This window comes from Haematobia irritans, chromosome 2, assembly GCF_050003625.1.
Source record: "Haematobia irritans isolate KBUSLIRL chromosome 2, ASM5000362v1, whole genome shotgun sequence".
NCBI classification, from domain to species: Eukaryota; Metazoa; Arthropoda; class Insecta; order Diptera; family Muscidae; genus Haematobia; species Haematobia irritans.
This window is the reverse complement of record NC_134398.1, coordinates 29,574,193-29,594,357: the sequence shown is the minus strand read 5'-3', so window position 1 is coordinate 29,594,357 and position 20,165 is coordinate 29,574,193. Positions and strand designations below refer to the sequence as shown.

The following is a 20,165-nucleotide window of genomic DNA, read 5'->3' as shown; positions in this document are numbered from 1 at the left end:
AATTTTTGCATGATTGTTAGAGACCATATACCAACACCACGTACCAAATTTCAGCCGGATCGGATGAAATATGCTTCTCTTAGAGGCTCCACAAGCCAAATCTGGGGATCGGTTTATATGGGGGCTATATATAATTATGGACCGATGTGGACCAATTTTTGCGTGATTGTTAGAGACCATATACCAACACCACGTATCAAATTTCAGCCGGATCGGATGAAATATGCGTCTGTTAGAGGCTCCACAAGCCAAATCTGAGGGTCCCTTTATATGGGGGCTATACGTAAAAGTGGACCGATATGGCCCATTTTCAATACCATCCGACCTACATCGATAACAACTACTTGTGCCAAGTTTCAAGTCGATAGCTTGTTTCGTTCGGAAGTTAGCGTGATTTCAACAGACGGACGGACGGACGGACGGACATGCTTAGATCGACTCAGAATTTCACCACGACCCAGAATATATATACTTTATGGGGTCTTAGAGCAATATTTCGATGTGTTACAAACGGAATGACAAAGTTAATATACCCCCATCCTATGATGGAGGGTATAAAAATAAATTATAAATAACAAAAACATAAAAGGAATTAAAAATAAAGTGCTACCTTAAAATATAAATTTCAATAGTAATAAAATCACCGAAATTACTATTTAAAATAATATTTTTAGTATTTTTTAAATACAATTAATTAATAACTCACAAATTATTGTAAAATGTAATAATTAAAAAAAAACTTTTTAATACACTGTAGTGAAACAAGACCCAAAATCATTTTATTGAATCTTCCCAGAAGTTTGCAATGATTCACTTTAAACCATAAAACATATATTTTATTTTTTAATACATCACATATTTGAACACTGACTATAACAAAAATGATTAAAATTGGCATAATACGACACCAATGGAATTCAATATTTTATCCATTTATTTCCATACTAATAAAGTATGTGTAAATAAAGAGACCGACCGTGCGACTAAATGGCGTTCAGAAAATTTTTAATTGTGAGATTAGCTTCGAGTACTTGTTACAAAAAAATTATACTCAAATTCCTTCGTTTACAAAAAAAAAAACACCAAGAGAGCCAGAGAGATATCAAATTATTTATTTGAGAAATAGAGAAGTTGACAGATTTTTTCCCATTAAAAACTTGCAACAGGTAGCCCGAACCAGCTGTTATTTTAGTCATAAACAAATCATGCACAATATATTTCACAATGTCAATTTTGAGAAAATTTTCTATAGAAATAAAATTTTGACCAAATTTTCAACAAAAATATAAATTGTGACAAAATTTTCTACAAAAATAAAAATTTTGACAAAATTTTCTATAGAAATAAAATATTGACAAAATTTTCTATAGAAATAAAATATTGACAAAATTTTCTATAGAAATAAAATTTTGACTAAATTTTCACCAAATATAAAAATTTTGACAAAATTTTCTATAGCAATAAAATGTTGGCAACATTTTTTATAGAAATACAATTTTGACAAAACTTTCTATAGAATAAAATTTTCTACAGAAATAAAATATTGATAAAAGTTTCTGTAGAAACAAAACACCAAGAGAAACAAAACAATTTTCTATAGGAACAAAAATGTTGATAAAATTTTCTATAGAAATACATTTCTAATATAAATAATTATATACGGCCGTAAGTTCGGCCACGCCGAATCTTATGTACCCTCCACCATGGATTGCTTAGAAACTTCTAATAAAGACGGTCATCGACAATTGATTCATTGGGTTGCGGCCGATGGTAAGGCATCTTAAAATTTCTTAGCATCAACTTCTGAATTGTAAGTTAGTCCATGCGGCATATACTTATATCAGGCAAAACAAAGGCCAAAAATGGTTTGGTAGAATTCTTGATGTTTTGGAAGATTTTGCAAAATATTCCTCTCCAATTAAGAGGTGCTTCATAAATTTTCTATAGAAATAAAATTGTAACAAAATTTTCTACAGAAATAAAATTTGGCAAAATTTTCCATAGAAATAAAATTTTGACAAAATTTTCTATAGAAATTATGTTTTGACAAAATTTTAAAAAGACAAAAAAAAATGTTGACAAAGTTTTCTACAAAAATTAAAATTTTGACAACATTTTCTATGGCAATAAAATTTTGGTAGATTATTTTTGGCTCGAGTGGCAATCGTGATTATGAACCGAAAAAGGCCAAGTTTTCCGTGATTGGAGATTCTATAGAAATTATGTTTTGACAAAATTTTCTATAGAAATTATGTTTTGACAAAATTTTAAAAAGACAAAAAAAAAAATGTTGACAAAATTTTCTACAAAAATTAAAATTTTGACAACATTTTCTATGGCAATAAAATTTTGGTAGATTATTTTTGGCTCGAGTGGCAATCGTGATTATGAACCGAAAAAGGCCAATTTTTCCGTGATTGGAGATTCTATAGAAAATATGTTTTGACAAAATTTTAAAAAGAAATAAAATGTTGACAAAACTTTCTACAAAAATTAAAATTTTGACAAAATTTTCTATGGCAATAAAATTTTGACAAAATTTTCTATGGCAATAAAATTTTGGTAGATTATTTTTGGCTCGAGTGGCAATCGTGATTATGAACCGAAAAAGGCCAAGTTTTCGTGATTGGAAATCGGTTTATCTCGGGGCTGTATATACCTATAGATCGATACGGACCAACTTTGGCATGATTGTTCGGTCATATACTAGCGCAATGTATCAAATTTCAACGGGATCGGATGAATTTTGCTCCTTCAAGAGGCTCCGGAGGTCATATCTGGGGATGGGTTTATATGGGGGCTATATATAATTATAGAACGATATGGACCACTTCTGGTATGGTTATTAGAGACCATATAATAACACCACGTACTAAGTCTCAACCGGATCGGATGAATTTTGCTCCTTCAAGAGGCTCCGTAGATCAAATCTGGGGATCGGTTTATATGGAGGTTTATATATAATTATGAACCGATATGAACCAATTTTTGCATGGTTATTAGAGACCATATACTAACACCACGTTCCAAATTTCAACCGGATCGGATGAATTTTGCTGCTCCAAGAGGCTCCAGAGGTCGAATCTGTGGATCGGTTTATATGGGTTATATATAATTATGGACCGATATGGACCAATATTCGCATGGTTGTTAGAGACCATATACTAACACCATGTACCAAATTTCAACCCGATTGGATGAAATTTTCTTCTCTTAGAGGTTCCGCAAGCCAAATCTGGGGGTCGGTTTATATGGAGGCTATATATAATTACGAACCGTGAACCAATTTTTGCATGGTTATTAGAGACCATATACTAAAACCATGTGCCAAATCTGAGGGTCCGTTTATATGGGGGCTATACGTAAAAGTGAATCGATATGGGCCATTTGCAATACCATCCGACCTACATCAATAACAACTACTTGTGTCACGTTTCAAGTCGATAGCTTGTTGCGTTCGGAAGTTAGTGTGATTTCAACAGACGGACGGACATGCTTAGATCGACTCAGAATTTCACCACGACCCAGAATATATATACTTTATGGGGACTTAGAGGAATATTTCGATGTATAACAAACGGAATGACAAAGTTAATATACCCCCCATACCTATGGTGGAGGGTATAAAAATAGAAATTTTCTATAGCACTAAAGTTTTTTACAAAATTTTCTATAGAAATAAAATTTTTCCTTTTTTTGTTATTGTTGGTTTTTTCTTCAATCATTATTGCTGTTCTTGATTTCAGCTTAAAACCATGCATTGACTAAACTACAAGTGTATCTTAACCAACAGAGGAAAAGAATGTTTGTCAAATTTATTTGAGAAGCACGCTCACAATAAACCCAGCCAACTGCACTCAAATCGATGATTTGACAGTGGCATATGAAAAGAGATATGTTTGTACGAATTTATTTCGGCATAAGCCGGCTATCATAAACCCTTGTCCCCAAATTATGATGTTTTCGTCCCCAATTTAAATTTAAATTCCTCACAAAAATCCTCAATACATTTTTGACATGTTTTTTTTTTTTTGAAAAAAAAAAAAATAAATAAAACAAAAGGCTCTGCTGTATTTGTCAAATCCAGCAAGCTGCAATAAGATCAAGATTTCGAACAACAACACCAAGAGACTGATGATGGTCTTGCAAATGCTGGAGGTATTAAAATGGGAGTTCGGTCACCTTGTATTTATGAACGAAAATTTACTTCTAAATATTCAAATGGTAAAATTGGGTGGTAACACGTTGCCAAAGTAGGTAGACTTCTACCAGAAATGGTAGACTTTTTATCGCTTGGTAGATTGGTAGAATTTTTGATGTTTTGGTAGAGGTATTTCATAAGTTTTCTATAAAAATAAACTTCTGACAAAATTGTCTATATAGAAATAAAATTTTGAGAAAATTGTCTACATAGAAATAAAATTTTGACAAAATTTTCTATGGAAAAAAAAAATTTGTAAAAATTTTCTATAGAAATAACATTTTGACAAAATTTTTTATAGAAATAAATTTTTGGCAAAATTTTGTATAGAAATAAAATTTTGACAAAATTTTCAATAAAAATAAACTATTGACAAAATTTTCTATAGAAATAAAGTGTTGACAAAAATTTCCACATAGGAATAAAATTTTGACAAAATTTTCTAGATAGGAATAAAATTTTGAGAAAATTTTCTATAGAAATAACATAAAATTTTGAGAAAATTTTCTATAGAAATAAAATTTCTAGAAAATTGTCTATAGAAATAAAATTTCGAGAAAATTTTCTATAGAAATAAAATTTCGAGAAAATTTTCTATAGAAATAAAATTTTGTTAAAAAAGATTAAATCAATTTCTCGAAAAAATTTCCATATTTATGGAAATTCCCCAACAAATCCCCAAGTCCCCAACTCAGAAATTTCGTCCCCATTCACGAAAAAATATCCCCAATTTGGGGGGGAAATTCCCAATACTGGCAACACTGATTGGTTGATAGTTTTCCTGCAAGTAGAGGATGCTGATGAGGAATGTGGTAATTCCGAAACGTGCGTCCATCCAACCATCTTGCAGTCTATAGGGCTTTGTACAAATAAATTTGCAAACATTTCTTTCCTCTGTTGGTTAAGCTACACTTGTAGTTTAGTCAATGCATGGTTTTAAGCTAAAATCAAGAACAACAAAATGATTGAAGAATAAACCAACAATAACAAAACGAAATAAAATTTTGACAAACTTTCTATAGAAATAAAATTTTAACAAAATTTTATATAGAAATTATATATAGAAATAAAATTTTGACAAAATTTTCTATAAAAATAAACTATTGACAAAATTTTCTATAGAAATAAAATTTTGATAAAATTTTCTATGGAAATTAAATTTTGACAAAAAAAATTTGATTTTGACAAAATTTTCTATAGAAATAAAATTTTGACAAAATGATTTATAGAAATAAAATTTTGACAAAATTTTGTATAAAAAAAATAAACTATTGACAAAATTTTTTATATAAAAATAAAATGTTTGCAACATTTGTACTCGAAATAAAATTTTGACAAAAAATTTGATTTTGACAAAATTTTCTATGGATTTGAAAATTTTGACAAAATTTTGTATAGACATAAAAATTTGACAAACTTTTCTATAAAAATAAACTATTGACAAAATTTTCTATAGAAATAAAATGTTTGCACAATTTGTACCAGAAATAAAATTTTGACAAAATTTTCTACAGAAATAAAATTTTGACAAAAAAAAATTGATTTTGACAAAATTTTCTATAGATTTGAAAATGTTGACAAAATTTTCTATAGATTTGAAAATTTTGACCAAATTTTCTATAAAAATAAACTATTGACAAAAATTTCGATAGAAATAAAATGTTTGCAAAATTTGTACTAGAAATAACATTTTGACAAAATTTTCTATAGAAATAAACTATTGACAAAAAAATTTGATTTTGACAAAATTTTCTATAGAAATAAAATTTTGACAAAATGTTTTATCGAAATAAAATTTTGAAAAAATTTTCTATAGAAATAAAATGTTTGCAAAATTTGTACTAGAAATAAAATTTTGACAAAATTTTCTATAGAAATAAAATGTTTGCACAATTAGTACCAGAAATAAAATTTTGAGAAAATCTTCTACAGAAATAAAATTTTGACAAAAAAATTTGATTTTGACAAAATTTTCTATAGAAATAAAATTTTTACAAAATGTTTTATAGAAATAAAATTTTGACAAAATTTTCTATAAAAATAAACTATTGACAAAATTTTCTATAGAAATAAAATTTATGACCAAATTTGTACTAGAAATAAAATTTTGACAAAATTTTCTATAGATTTGAAAATTTTGACAAAATTTTCTATAGATTTGAAAATTTTTACAAAATTTTCTATAAAAATAAACTATTGACAAAATTTTCTATAGAAATAAAATGTTTGCAAAATTTGTACTAGAAATAACATTTTGACAAAATTTTCTATAGAAATAAACTATTGACAAAAAAATTTGATTTTGACAAAATTTTCTATAGAAATAAAATTTTGACAAAATGTTTTATCGACATAAAATTTTGACAAAATTTTCTATAGAAATAAAATGTTTGCAAAATTTGTACTAGAAATAAAATTTTGACAAAATTTTCTATAGAAATAAAATGTTTGCAAAATTTGTACCAGAAATAAAATTTTGAGAAAATCTTCTACAGAAATAAAATTTTGACAAAAAAATTTGATTTTAACAAAATTTTCTATAGAAATAAAATTTTGACACAATTTTCTATAAAAATAAACTATTGACAAAATTTTCTATAGAAATAAAATTTATGACCAAATTTGTACTAGAAATAAAATTTTGACAAAATTTTCTATAGATTTGAAAATTTTGACAAAATTTTCTATAGATTTGAAAATTTTTACAAAATTTTCTATAAAAATAAACTATTGACAAAATTTTCTATAGAAATAAAATGTTTGCACAATTAGTACCAGAAATAAAATTTTGAGAAAATCTTCTACAGAAATAAAATTTTGACAAAAAAATTTGATTTTGACAAAATTTTCTATAGAAATAACATTTTTACAAAATGTTTTATAGAAATAAAATTTTGACAAAATTTTCTATAAAAATAAACTATTGACAAAATTTTCTATAGAAATAAAATGTTTGCAAAATTTGTACTAGAAATAAAATTTTGACAAAATTTCTTTAGAAATAAAATTTTGACAAAAAAAAATTGATTTTGACAAAATTTTCTATAGAAATTAAATTTTGACAAAATTTTCTATAGAAATAAAATTTTGACAAAATTTTCTATAGAAATAAAATTTTAACTAAATATTCTATGGAAAAAAAATTTGAAAAATTTTTCTATAGCAATAAAATGTTGACGACATTTTCTATAGAAATAAAATGAAATAAAATGATCAAATTTTCTATAGAAATAAAATATTGACAAAATTTTCTATAGATATAAAATTTGGACAAAATGTTTTATAGAAATAAAATTTTGACAAAATTTTCTATAAAAATACACAAAATTTTCTATAGAAATAAAAAGTTTGCAAAATTTGTACTAGAAATAAAATTTTGACAAAATTTTCTACAGAAATAAAATTTTGATAAAAATATTTGATTTTGACAAAATTTTCTATAGATTTGAAAATGTTGACAAAATTTTCTATAGAAATAAAATTTTTACAAAAAATTTTATAGAAATAAAATTTTGACAAGATTTTCTATAGAAATAAAATGTTTGCAAAATTTTTACTAGAAAAAAATTGATTTTGACAAAATTTTCTATAGAAATAAAAATTTGACAAAATGTTTTATAGAAATAAAATTTAAACAAAAGTTTCTATAGAAATAAAAATTTTGAAAAAATTTTCTATAGAAATAAAATGTTGTCAAAATTTTCTACAGAAATAAAATTTTGACAAAAAAATTTGATTTTAACAAAATTTTCTATAGATTTGAAAATTTTGAAAAAAAAATTTCTATAGAAATAAAATTTTGACAAAATTTTCTATAGAAATAAAATTTTAACGAAATATTCTTTGTAAAAAAATTTTGACAAATTTTTCTATAGAAATAAAATTTTGACAAAATTTTCTATAGAAATAAGATTTTAACAAACATGTTTGCTGATCGCACACGAAAAATACTTTGGATAGCATTTTACAACAGAGTGTATCCCCACACTTTAATATTGGGAGATCTAATTGGGGTCTTACATTTTCATATGTTCTACTTACCAGAAAGTTTATAAAATAAATTTTTTCATATTAGTAAATTACGAATGGCCAATAGTTATTTTTATAGACGAAATTTATGAATTCATCTTTGTTATTAAAAACGTCTCAATATTCATAGCCCACATTGTATAAACCCCAAAATGTATTGCCTTAACATTGGATGTTGTTGTTTCGTTTTTTTTTGTTTCTTTAAACTTAATAACTTTATTTCCTTTAATTGGTTTCTTTTTCGTTTTTTGTTTTTCGTTAAAAATTACTAACAAAAAAACTTACTAAACTAAACATAAACTGAGTTCCATTTTTTATAACATTTTACTTGGAGTTATTTAAAAAAAATATATATATTTATAATTATTTTTTACTTTAAAATTTAAATGAGACACAAACAAAAAAAATATCTATAATAATAATAATAATAATAAACAGCAAATCAAATATTTGTTAACATAACAGATTTCTATATATAATAATAATAATAATAAAAGTATGTATAAAAAAATTACAAAAAAAAACTATACATAACATTTTGAAATTGAATTTAGATTTTGTAGCAAAAGTAATTCAATCAACATGGTTTAGTTGGTTCTATGTGTGTGTGTGTGTGTTTTTGTTTTGTTTTTTAATTATTACTATCATTTTCCGTTAATAAATATTCAATTTTCTTGTTTTATTTTTAGGTTTGGTATACAGTGTGTAATAATATATATGCGAATTCTTTTTGTATTGAAAATTTGTTTTGTTTTTTTTTTTATCGGATTTATTTTTATTTGTTTTTCTTTGCATGTTATTTTTATTTTGGTTTTATATATATATAATTATAATTTAGTTTTTTTTTATTTTAATAAATTGTTGTTTTTTTGTTTTTAATATAAATGTTTTATATCATATATTATGATACTCTTATTCCCATACAATTTTGCTATATTTTGTTTTTGTGTGTGTTTGTTTGTTTTATTATTAATAAATACATAACAGTTTTAGTATACAATAGATTTATTGTATATGGTATATATAAATTGTTTATTTTCTGGTATCGCATTTTCTTTGCTTTTTTTGTATATCATCTTTGTTTTTTTTTATATATATATAATAATGTATATAAAGTTTTTTTTTTTATATATATATAAAGAATTTATATATTTTAGAGTTTTTGGGGGAAAGGGTGGGAGCAAAGGATTAATATATGAATAGAACAAATTTAAAAAATTCCTTAAAATGTTTTTTTTTTAAAAAATGAAAACAAACAAAATATAAAAAATCGATAAACGCAATAACCTTTTAAACTTTTTTTAATAAATGTTATATTTATTTGTTTCCTATTTATTTTTATAGAATGATTTCTATGCAATAAAAATAAAAGTTTAAAATATAAAATATAAAATATATCAATAAAATTTTAAAATATTTGTTGAATATTTATTTGTTTCTATTTTATAGATTTTTTTCAACATCATTATGAAATTATATTACTGTAAAAAATTATAAAAATTTTCAAAATATGTAGCTCAATAAAATTTTTTAAATAAATATTTTTTAATAAATGTAAATTTTATTTGTTTTTTTCGTTAGATTTATTTTTTTATGTTTACGTTCACACAAAAATGTAAAGAATGAAAATTGTTTAAAAAACTTTATACGATTTATTTTTATTTGTTTTTTATATATAATAACTGTAAAAAAATAGAGAAATTTTCTAAATAACTCAATAAAAAGTTTTTAAATAAATAATTTTTTTAATAAATGTAAATTTTATTTGTTTTTAATTTATTTTTATCGAATAGTCTCATTAAAACAAAAATGAAAAAAATGAAAATTTTTTAAATAAATATTTTTTAATAAATGTAAATTTTATTTGTTGTTTCGTTAGATTTTTTTATGTTTACGTCGAAACAATAATGTAAAGAATGAACATTAAAAAAAACTGTATCGGATTTAGCTTTATTTGTTTTTTATATAATAACTTTGGAAAAATTAGAGAAATTTTCTAAATAGCTCGATAAAATTTTTGTTAAATTAATATTTTTTAATAAATGTAAATTTTATTTGTTTTTATTCTATTTTTATCGAATATGCACATTAAAATAAAAATAAAAATTTTTTAAATAAATATTTTTTAATAAATTTAAATTTTATTTGTTATATTTATTTTATTTTTAGTCGAAACAAAAATGTAAAGAATGAGCATTTAAAAAAAATTTTAATCGGATTTATTTTTATGTTTTTTATATATATAGTAATTGTAAAATATAGAGAAATTTTCTAAATAGCCCAATAGAATTTTTTGAATATATAATTTTTTAATAAATTTAAATTTTATTTGTTTTTATTTTAATTTTATAGAAACAAAAATGAAAAGAATGACAATTTGCTAAATAGCTCAATATTTTTTTTTAATATATATATTTTTTTGTAATAATTGTAATATTTATTTGTTTCTATTTGATAGTTTTTTTGTTTTCAATATTATTATTTTTCTAACTTGACTTTATTGTCTGTCCTTGGTTAAGTTTTTTAATTTTTTTTTTCAAACAGATCAATGAAATTTGTAAATATCTGTTTTTTTACAAATGTAATATTTCTTTGTTTCCATTTTGAAAGATGTGAAAAAAACATTATTTATTTTTATTAATCGATTTTATTGTCCATCCTTCGGTTACTTTATTTTTTCTTTAATATCCCATGGCCGTTCATTCTCATAAAATAAATTAAAAATTGGAAAACTAAATTAAAAAAAATTCCCATACATATATTAAGTGGTGCCTCATAATCTGTGGCTCAAGTTTGGAGTTGCTTATAAAAAGCAGGATCCTTCATATTGAGATAAAATATACATTTTAGCTGCCTACCTTTTATAGCTCTGAAATCTGTCGATCTGCCAAAAAAAGTTTAAAAAATAAAGCTTCGTGACAAGTAACTAGGTTAGGTTAGGTGGCAGCCCGATGTATCAGGCTCACTTAGACTATTCATTCCATTGTGATACCACATTCGTGAACTTCTCTTATCACTGAGTGCTGCCCGATTCCATGTTAAGCTCAATGACAAGGGACCTCCTTTCTATAGCCGAGTCCGAACGGCGTTCCACATTGCAGTGAAACCACTTAGAGAAGCTTTGAAACCTTCAGAAAACCTCACCAGCATTACTGAGGTGGGATAATCCACGGCTGAAAAACTTTTTGGTGTTCGGTCGAAGCAGGAATCGAACCCACGACCTTGTGTATGCCAGGCGGGCATGCTAACCATTGCACCACGGTGGCTCCCGACAAGTAACTAAAATTCTATATAGCAATAAAATTTTGACAAAATTTTCTAGAGAAGTAAAATTTTAACAAAATTTTCTATAGAAATAAAATTTTGCCAAAATTTTCTATAGAAAAACAATTTTGACAAAATTTTCTATAGAAATAAAATTTATGACAAAATTTTTTATAGAAATAAAATTTATGACAAAAGTTTCTCTAGAAATAAAATTTTGACAACATTTTCTATAGAATAAAATTTTAACAAAATTTTCTATAGAAATAAAATGTTGATAAAATTTTCTATAGAAATAAAATTTTGACAAAATTTTCTATAGAAATAAAATGTTGACAAAATTTTTTATAGAAAAAAAATTGACAAAAGATTCTATAGAAACACAATTTTTGACAAAATTTTCTATAGAAATAAAATGTTGGCAAAATTTTCTATAGAAATAAAATTTTGACAAAATTCTCTATAGAATAAAACTTTAACAAAATTTTCTATAGAAAAACATTTTTGACAAAAGTTTCTATGGAAAAAAAATTAACAAAAGTTTCTATAGAAAGAAAATTTATGACATAAGTTTCTCTAGAAATAAAATTTATGACAAAATTTTCTACAGAAATAAAATTTTGTTAAAATTTTCGATAGAAATACAATTTTTCACAAAATTTTCTATAGAAATAAAATGTATGAAAAAATTTTCTATAGAAATAAAATTTTGTTAAAATTTTCTATAGAAATAAAATTTTGTTAAAATTTTCTACAGAAATAAAATTTCGACAAAATTTTCTATAGAAATAAAATTTTGACAAAAGTTTCTTTAGAAATAACAATTTGACAAAATTTTCTATAGAAATAAAATTTTAACAAAATTTTGTATATAAATAAAATGTTGGCAAAATTTTCTATTGAAATAAAATTTTAACAAAATTTTGTATATAAATAAAATGTTGGCAAAATTTTCTATTGAAATAAAATTTTAACAAAATTTTGTATAGAAATAAAATTTTGACAAAATTTTCTATTGAAATAAAATTTTAACAAAATTTTGTATAGAAATAAAATTTTGACAAAATTTTCTATAGAATAAAATTTTAACAAAATTTTGTATATAAATAACATGTTGGCAAAATTTTCTATAGAAATAAAATTCTAACAAAATTTTCTATAGAAATAAAATTTTAACAAAATTTTCTATAGAAATAAAATTTTGAAAAAATTTTCGATAGAAATAAAATTTTGTTAAAAGTTTCTTTAGAAATAAAACTTTGACAAAATTTTCTATAGAAATAAAATTTTGACAAAATTTTCTATAGAAATAAAATTTTAACAAAATTTTGTATAGAAATAAAATTTTGACAAAATTTTCTATAGAATAAAATTTTAACAAAATTTTCTATAGAAATAAAATTTTGACAAAATTTTCTATAGAAATAAAATTTTGACAAAATTTTCTATAGAAATAAAATTTTCTATACAAATAACATTCTCAAATAAAAATCGTGGATTGCGGATAATCGAGGTTTTCCCAAAAATTAATGACGTTTTGTAACTAAAATTCTCAGCAATTTAAAGAAAATTTGGTAAATAACAAATTAATGATTTTTCGAGCTCGAGGTCTTTTTTGAATATTTTATTTATTTTTCCCAATATTTCGCAATTGCCATATTGGAAAAAATAAATAGAATATTCAAAAAAGACATAACATAAAAAGGTGGAAGAAAATCAAAGAAAATGAAAATTTGGTAAACCAAAACAGATATCTTTACAATTTGAAAAATTCGCTTTACTTCAAAGGCATTTGGTTTTACTGGATGATTTGACAAAACATCGATTTTGAAAATCACTAAAAATTTATTGTCGAAAATTCAACATCGATAGAAATTTTTAAATACGATTTATATTTTTTTTTAAATATTTATATACCGATGAAAATATTTATTTTTTTCTCGGAGAAATGTGTAGTGGGCAAAATTTAGTTAGACTTCAAATTTTTTATTTATTTTGCCAAACTTATTTTATTATACTAAAGTATTTCCGTGATACTTGTTGAAGTCAATTTCCGAAATAGCCTTCATTGCGATTCTCGTTTAATGTCATCACTTGTCACTTGAGTTTTCTAAACAGGACCAGAAGTCATACAACAACAAAATTTGTCACGAACATTTTTCCAATTAAAATCTTAATTGAGTTTTAAAAAATATTCAATTAAAAATTTTTTAATTGAAACAAAAATCATTCACAAAAATTAATAGTATCAATTAATTTTTTAATTGGATCAATTAATTTTTAATTGGCTTTCAATTAATTTTTTTGATTGATACTATCATTACTATCATTTTAAAAATTTGATTGCATCATTTAATTTCGTGATTGAATCAGAAAAAAAATTTTAAGACATTTGAATTAAACATTTAATTGCATCATTTAAAATCGAAAAGGACATGGGTTAGATATAAATGTGTAACAAAATCCGGCTTAACAGCAGTTCAAAAAATTTTAAAAAGTCCCAAAACTCCATTTTTCCTTTTTTTGAAAAATTCGAAAACAGGATGTCTGGATTCTGATAACAACCCGCTAAGCGATATCTAAACCTGACTACATTGTAATTTTTAATTTCAATTTTGTCTTAAATCGTCAAATGTCGACTTTTCTATTTTTTAATAAAACGTAAGATTCTCAAAGTTCCGTTTTTTTTTTTGAAGGCGAAAAATTTTTTTCATATTTATGAATAAAACGTAAAATTTTTAAAGATTTTTTTATAAGGCGAACATTTTTTCACATTTCGAAAAAAAAAACAAAAAATTGAGGACGAGTCCAATGTCTGATAACGTAACGTCATCATCAAAGGCTAACTATTTAATGATCGAAAAATCAATTTTTCCAAAAGAATTTTCTTTTTTAGGATTTTGGAAAAATTGATTGTTCGATCATTAAAATGTTAGCCTTTGATAAAAATGTTGAAAATCATCAATAGGTGAGAGTTAAGCCAACGTTACGTTATCAGACATTGGACTCGTCGTCAATTTTCGGATTTTTTTTTCTAAATACGAAAAAATTTTTTTTTTTTAATGTGAAAAAATGTTCGCCTTATAAAAAAAAATCTTTAAAAATTTTAAAATTTTACGTTTTATTCAAAAATATAAAAGTCAAAATAAATATATACTTTTTTTAAATAAGTAGAGTTTTGGAAAGCCAATCTTTTGAGATTTTGGAAAAAATCGACAACTGAATCTCATATCAGCTTAGCGATAGATTCTGAATTTTATTATACACCAAACAAAAAAAAAATAACATCAATATTTTTTCAATTAAATTTTAAATTTAATTTAGAAAAATGTTCAATTTAAGAAGAAAAAATATCAACAATTTTTTTTTCAATTAATTTAGGAAAAATTTCAATTTAAAAAGAAAAAAATGTCAACAATATTTTTTCAATTAAATTAGGAAAATTTTCAATTTAAAAGAAAAAATATCATCAATTTTTTTTTAATTAAAATTTCAATTAATTTAGAAAAAGGTTCAATTTAAAAAGAAAAAATATCAACAATATTTTTTCAATTAAATTTTCAATTAATTTAGGAAAATTTTAATATATTTAGGAAAAATAACTTCAATATTTTTTCAATTAAATTTTCAATTAATTTAGGAAAGAAAATAATATCAATATTTTTTCAATTAAATTTTAAATTTCATTTAGAAAAATGTTCAATTTAAGAAGAAAAAAAATATCAACAATATTTTTTCAATTAAATTTTCAATTAATTTAGGAAAATTTTCAATTTAAAACGAAAAAAAATTTCAGCAATATTTTTTCAATTAATTTAGTAAAATTTCCAATTTAAAAAGAAAATATTTCATCAATTTTTTTTTTCAATTAAATTTTCAATTAATTTAGAAAAAGGTTCAATTTAAAAAGAAAAATATCAACAATATTTTTTCAATTAAATTTTCAATTAATTTAGGAAAAATTTCAATTTAAAAAGAAAAAATTTCAACAATATTTTTTCAATTAAATTTTCAATTAATTTTGGATAAAAATAACATCAATATTTTTTTCAATTAAATTTTAAATTTAATTTAGAAAAATGTTCAATTTATGAAGAAAAAAAAATCAACAATATTTTTTCAATTAAATTTTAAATTTAATTTAGAAAAAGGGTCAATTTAAGAAGAAAAAAATATCAACAATATTTTTTCAATTAAATTTTCAATTAATTTAGGAAAATTTTCAATTTAAAAAGAAAAAAAATTAACAATATTTTTTCAATTAATTTAGGAAAATTTTCAATTTAAAAAGAAAAAATATCATCAATATTTTTTCAATTTAATTTAGAAAAATGTTCAATTTAAAAAGAAAAAATATCAACAATATTTTTTCAATTAATTTAAAAAGAAAAAATATCATCAATATTTTTTCAATTTAATTTAGAAAAATGTTCAATTTAAAAAGAAAAAATCAACAATATTTTTTCAATTAATTTAGGAAAAATTTTAATTTAAAACAATATTTTTTCAATTAAATTTTAAATTTAATTTAGAAAAATGCTCAATTTAAGAAGAAAAAAAATTCAACAATATTTTTTCAATTAAATGTTAAATTTCATTTAGAAAAAGGTTCAATTTAAGAAGAAGAAACAAATATCAACAATATTTTTTCAATTAAATTTTATGAAAATTTTCAATTTAAAACGAAAAAAAATTCAACAATATTTTTTCAATTAATTTAGGAAAATTTTCAATTTAAAAAGAAAAAATATCATCAATTTTTTTCAATTAAATTTTCAATTAATTTAGAAAAAGTTTCAATTTAAAAAGAAAAACAATTTTTCAATTAAATTTTCAATTATTTAAAATTTCAATTATTAAAAATAATTTAAAAAGAAAAAATATTAACAATAATTTAATTTAGAAAAATTAATTTAATTTAGAAAAATGTTCAATTTAAAAAGAAAAAATATCAACAATATTTATTCAATTAAATTTAATAGAAAAAATATTGTTCATATTTTTTGAATTGAACCTTTTTCTAAATTAATTGAAAATTTAATTGAAAAAAAAAATATTGTTTAATTTTTTTTGTTCTTTTTAAATTGAAAATTTTCCTAAATTAATTGAAAATTTAATTGAAAAAATATTGTTGAAATTTTTTTTCTTTTTAAATTGAACATTTTTCTTAATTTAGAAAATTTAAATGAAAGTTTTCCAATTAAATTTTAAATTTAATTTAGAAAAATATTCAATTTAAAAAATTAAATTAATTAAAATTCAAAAAATGAAAATTTAATTTAGTTTTGTTTTTAACAAAACAAAAACCAACACAGTAATCTGTTGTATTAATTAATTTTTTAATTAGCATATGTGATTGGCTTCCGTGATTGACTCAATTTCAAATAAAAATTAATTGGATCAATTAAAAATTTCTTGATAGAATTCAAAAAATTGTTTTGTTTTTCTGATAATGCGTTTCAGACACTTTACTAAGTCCGAAAATTAATAATAGTAATGAAAAAAAGTTTCTCCCATGGAAATAAGAGTAGGCCAATTAAATTTTCAACATAAGTAAGGGCGGGATCTCCTGTTCAATATGAAGACCAAAAGAATTGCCACACATTATGAGTTAGCACATGTAGGGTGAAGTTTATAGATGACCATCATAGAAGAGGGATTTTAATCATCAAAATATTTTTTTTTCTGATTCAATCACAAAATTTATTGATTCAATTAATTTTTTAATGACTACACGCAATACACAGAAATACACAGAAAAAAAATTCACGAAAATTTTTCCAATTGAAGTCTTAATTGAGTTTTAAAAAATATACAATTAAAACATTTTAATGATTCAAAAAATTTTTTAATTGAAACAAAAATCAATCACAAAAATTTATAGTATCAATTAATTTTTTAATTGGATCAATTAATTTTTTAATTGACATTCAATCAATTTTTTAATTGATACTATCATTTCTGTGATTGAAAATATTTCAATTAAAGAATTAATTGGATCAATTAATTTTTGTGATTGACGTTCAATTAATTTTTTAATTGGATCAATTAATTTTTTAATTGACGTTCAATTAATTTTTTAATTGATACTATCATTTCTGTGATTGAAAATATTTCAATTAAAAAATTAATTGGATCAATTAATTCTGTGATTCAATGAGAAAAAAATTTTTGTGTGGTGAGACCATATTGGAATATCATTGTTTTTGGTTTTGAAACAAAAAAAATTTTTAATGATTCAACAAATTTTTTAATTGAAACAAAAATCAATCACAAAAATTTATAGTATCAATTCATTTTTTAATTGGATCAATTATTTTTTTAATTTGATCAATTAATTTTTTAATTGACATACAATCAATTTTTTAATTGACGTTCAATTAATTTTTAATTGACGTTCAATTAATTTTTTAATTGATACTGTCATTTCTGTGATTGAAGACATTTCAATTAAAAAATTAATTGGATCAATTAATTCTGTGATTCAATGAGAAAAAAATTTTTGTGTGGTGAGACCATATTGGAATATCATTGTTTTTGGTTTTGAAACAAAAACAACAATTTTTTTAGATGATGGACGGACAATAATATTAAAAGGAAAACTATAAAGCTGAAGTCGTATAGAAAAAGTCGTTTAAAAATTAAAATCAACAGAGCAATAAAATATCGTTTGGTCTTGATATAAAATTAAAAAAATCAAAGAGTTTTTTAATTGATTATTTTTTACAATTCAATTTTAGTTTTAATTTGATAATAATTAAATATAATAAAAAAAAAACACAATATTTTTAACGAAAACTATTCAAATAATTAAAAACAAACAATATATATATGTAAAAAAAACTATGCATTAGATTTTTAATAAAATTTGTAATTAATTCAATTTCACCTTTAAAGAGATTTAAAAATTTACTACATCAAGTTTCGTTATTATAACAGAGAAAAAAATTATAAAACATAAATGTTTTCATTTTTTTTAACAAACAAAATATAAGGAATTTTCTAAATGTTGTTTTGTTTTTTGCTATGATAAAAAGAGGGTTATTAGGAAACAGGAGGCGTTTTATGGTTGTTGTGGTTGTCGTTTGTAGGATTTGTTAGTGCCTTATATATAATTATAAATATTTTATAATTTCTTGTGTTTAATTTTTCTTGGGTTTTTGTTTTTTTTACCTTTAAAATCTATATAAACTTAAATATAGACGTTTGTTTTTAATAGAAAATTTTACTTTATATTTGTTTAATAATAAATTTCGGCTTTTATATATAAATTTTTTTGTTTTTTCTTTCTTCTTTTAAGTTAAGACTATTAGAAAAGAAAAAACATATAAACTTAAATAATAAAAAAATAATAATAATAATAATCATTACAGATTTACTATACACATGTTTAGAAAAAGTTTTGTTTTTGTTTAACAAATAAAAAAATTATGTATATTTATAATAATAATATTTAAATTAATTACAAAAATTTTTCCTTAAACTCGATTTTTGCTACTAACATTTGTTTAATTTTTTTTTGTATTTAGGTTTTTGTTTCTTTTTTAAGAAATCATTCTTCTTCATTCGTTCATGTTTCATGATGCTCAGGTTGCCAGGTAACCTGTATTTTTTAATAATGTATTCCGTTTCCGGTTTATATTTGTCGCTAACGCTAACTTCATTAGGCTTCAATTGTTGCTATTTCATTTTGTGTGTGTGTGTGTGTGTGTGGATGTAGATAGATTTGTCAAATTCATGTATCAAAAAAATGCAGGATTTTAATTTTCATATTTTATCGCTTTCTTTTTTTTTTCAAAAAAAAATTAAAATAATAATAATAGTAATTAATTAATGTCAAAACTTTGTTTCGTATTTGTATTTTGTCTAATAGATTTTTCTTAATTTATTTTAAATAAATGCTTACGCTGTTTATAAATGGTTTTGTGTTTTTTTTTCTCTTACATACGTGTGTGTGTGTGAGTGTATTTTTTTAATATACTATGTATATGTTCTATGTATAAATGTTTGTTACTTTGTATATTAAAAAAAAAAAAAAAAAACTGAACAGACTATTGCACCTAAATGTTACGTAGTAGTAGTAGTAGTTATAGTATATGTCTGTATGTGAGTTGTGTATGTGTATGTGTGTGTATTTCTATGTAATTTCATCAGTTTTCATATAACTATGCTGCTGTGTAAATTTCCGGAAACATTTTGTTTTGTTTTGTTTTTACAACAACAAAAATGGCCATTTATTTATGTTTTGGAAGGAAGTTGAAAAGATGTTTTTTAGGATATTTTGTTGTTTGGTTTTCTTCTTTTCGCAGTTAGCGTTTATCGGCAATTTAGAGTTTTCTTATGTAGTCTAAGACCTCTTAGAGCAGGAAGATATTTTAGGGTCACCTTGTAGTACTTCCACCAAAAAAGTCTTCTGCAACAATAAATTAAATAATTAAATTATTAACGTTTTAAAAATTTGTATTAAAATTAAAATAAAAAAATTAAAATTAAATTCAATATAGTGAGAAAAATTTTAAATTATATTAATAAATTTCATTTTTGTAAATAATTTCAATAATTTGTTATTTCTTAATAGTCCAAATGCAACTAAATTTTATTTTGAAATTAAAATTTAACAAGTATATACGGCCGTAAGTTCGGCCAGGCCGAATATTATGTACCCTCCAGC

The 20,165-nt window shown here is 22.1% G+C and overlaps 1 protein-coding gene across 1 annotated transcript in view; it reads right to left on the bottom strand.

Moving 5' to 3' along the window:
* Positions 1-19,001: 19,001 nt before the first annotated feature.
* The window catches only part of tai (basic helix-loop-helix family member taiman), a 421,428-nt gene continuing 420,264 nt past the window's right edge, over positions 19,002-20,165 (bottom strand). The window contains exon 13 of the mRNA XM_075293685.1: positions 19,002-19,907. Within this exon, the coding sequence (XP_075149800.1) occupies positions 19,876-19,907 (32 nt within the window). The 3' untranslated portion in view covers positions 19,002-19,875. The remainder of the gene's footprint in view (positions 19,908-20,165) is intronic.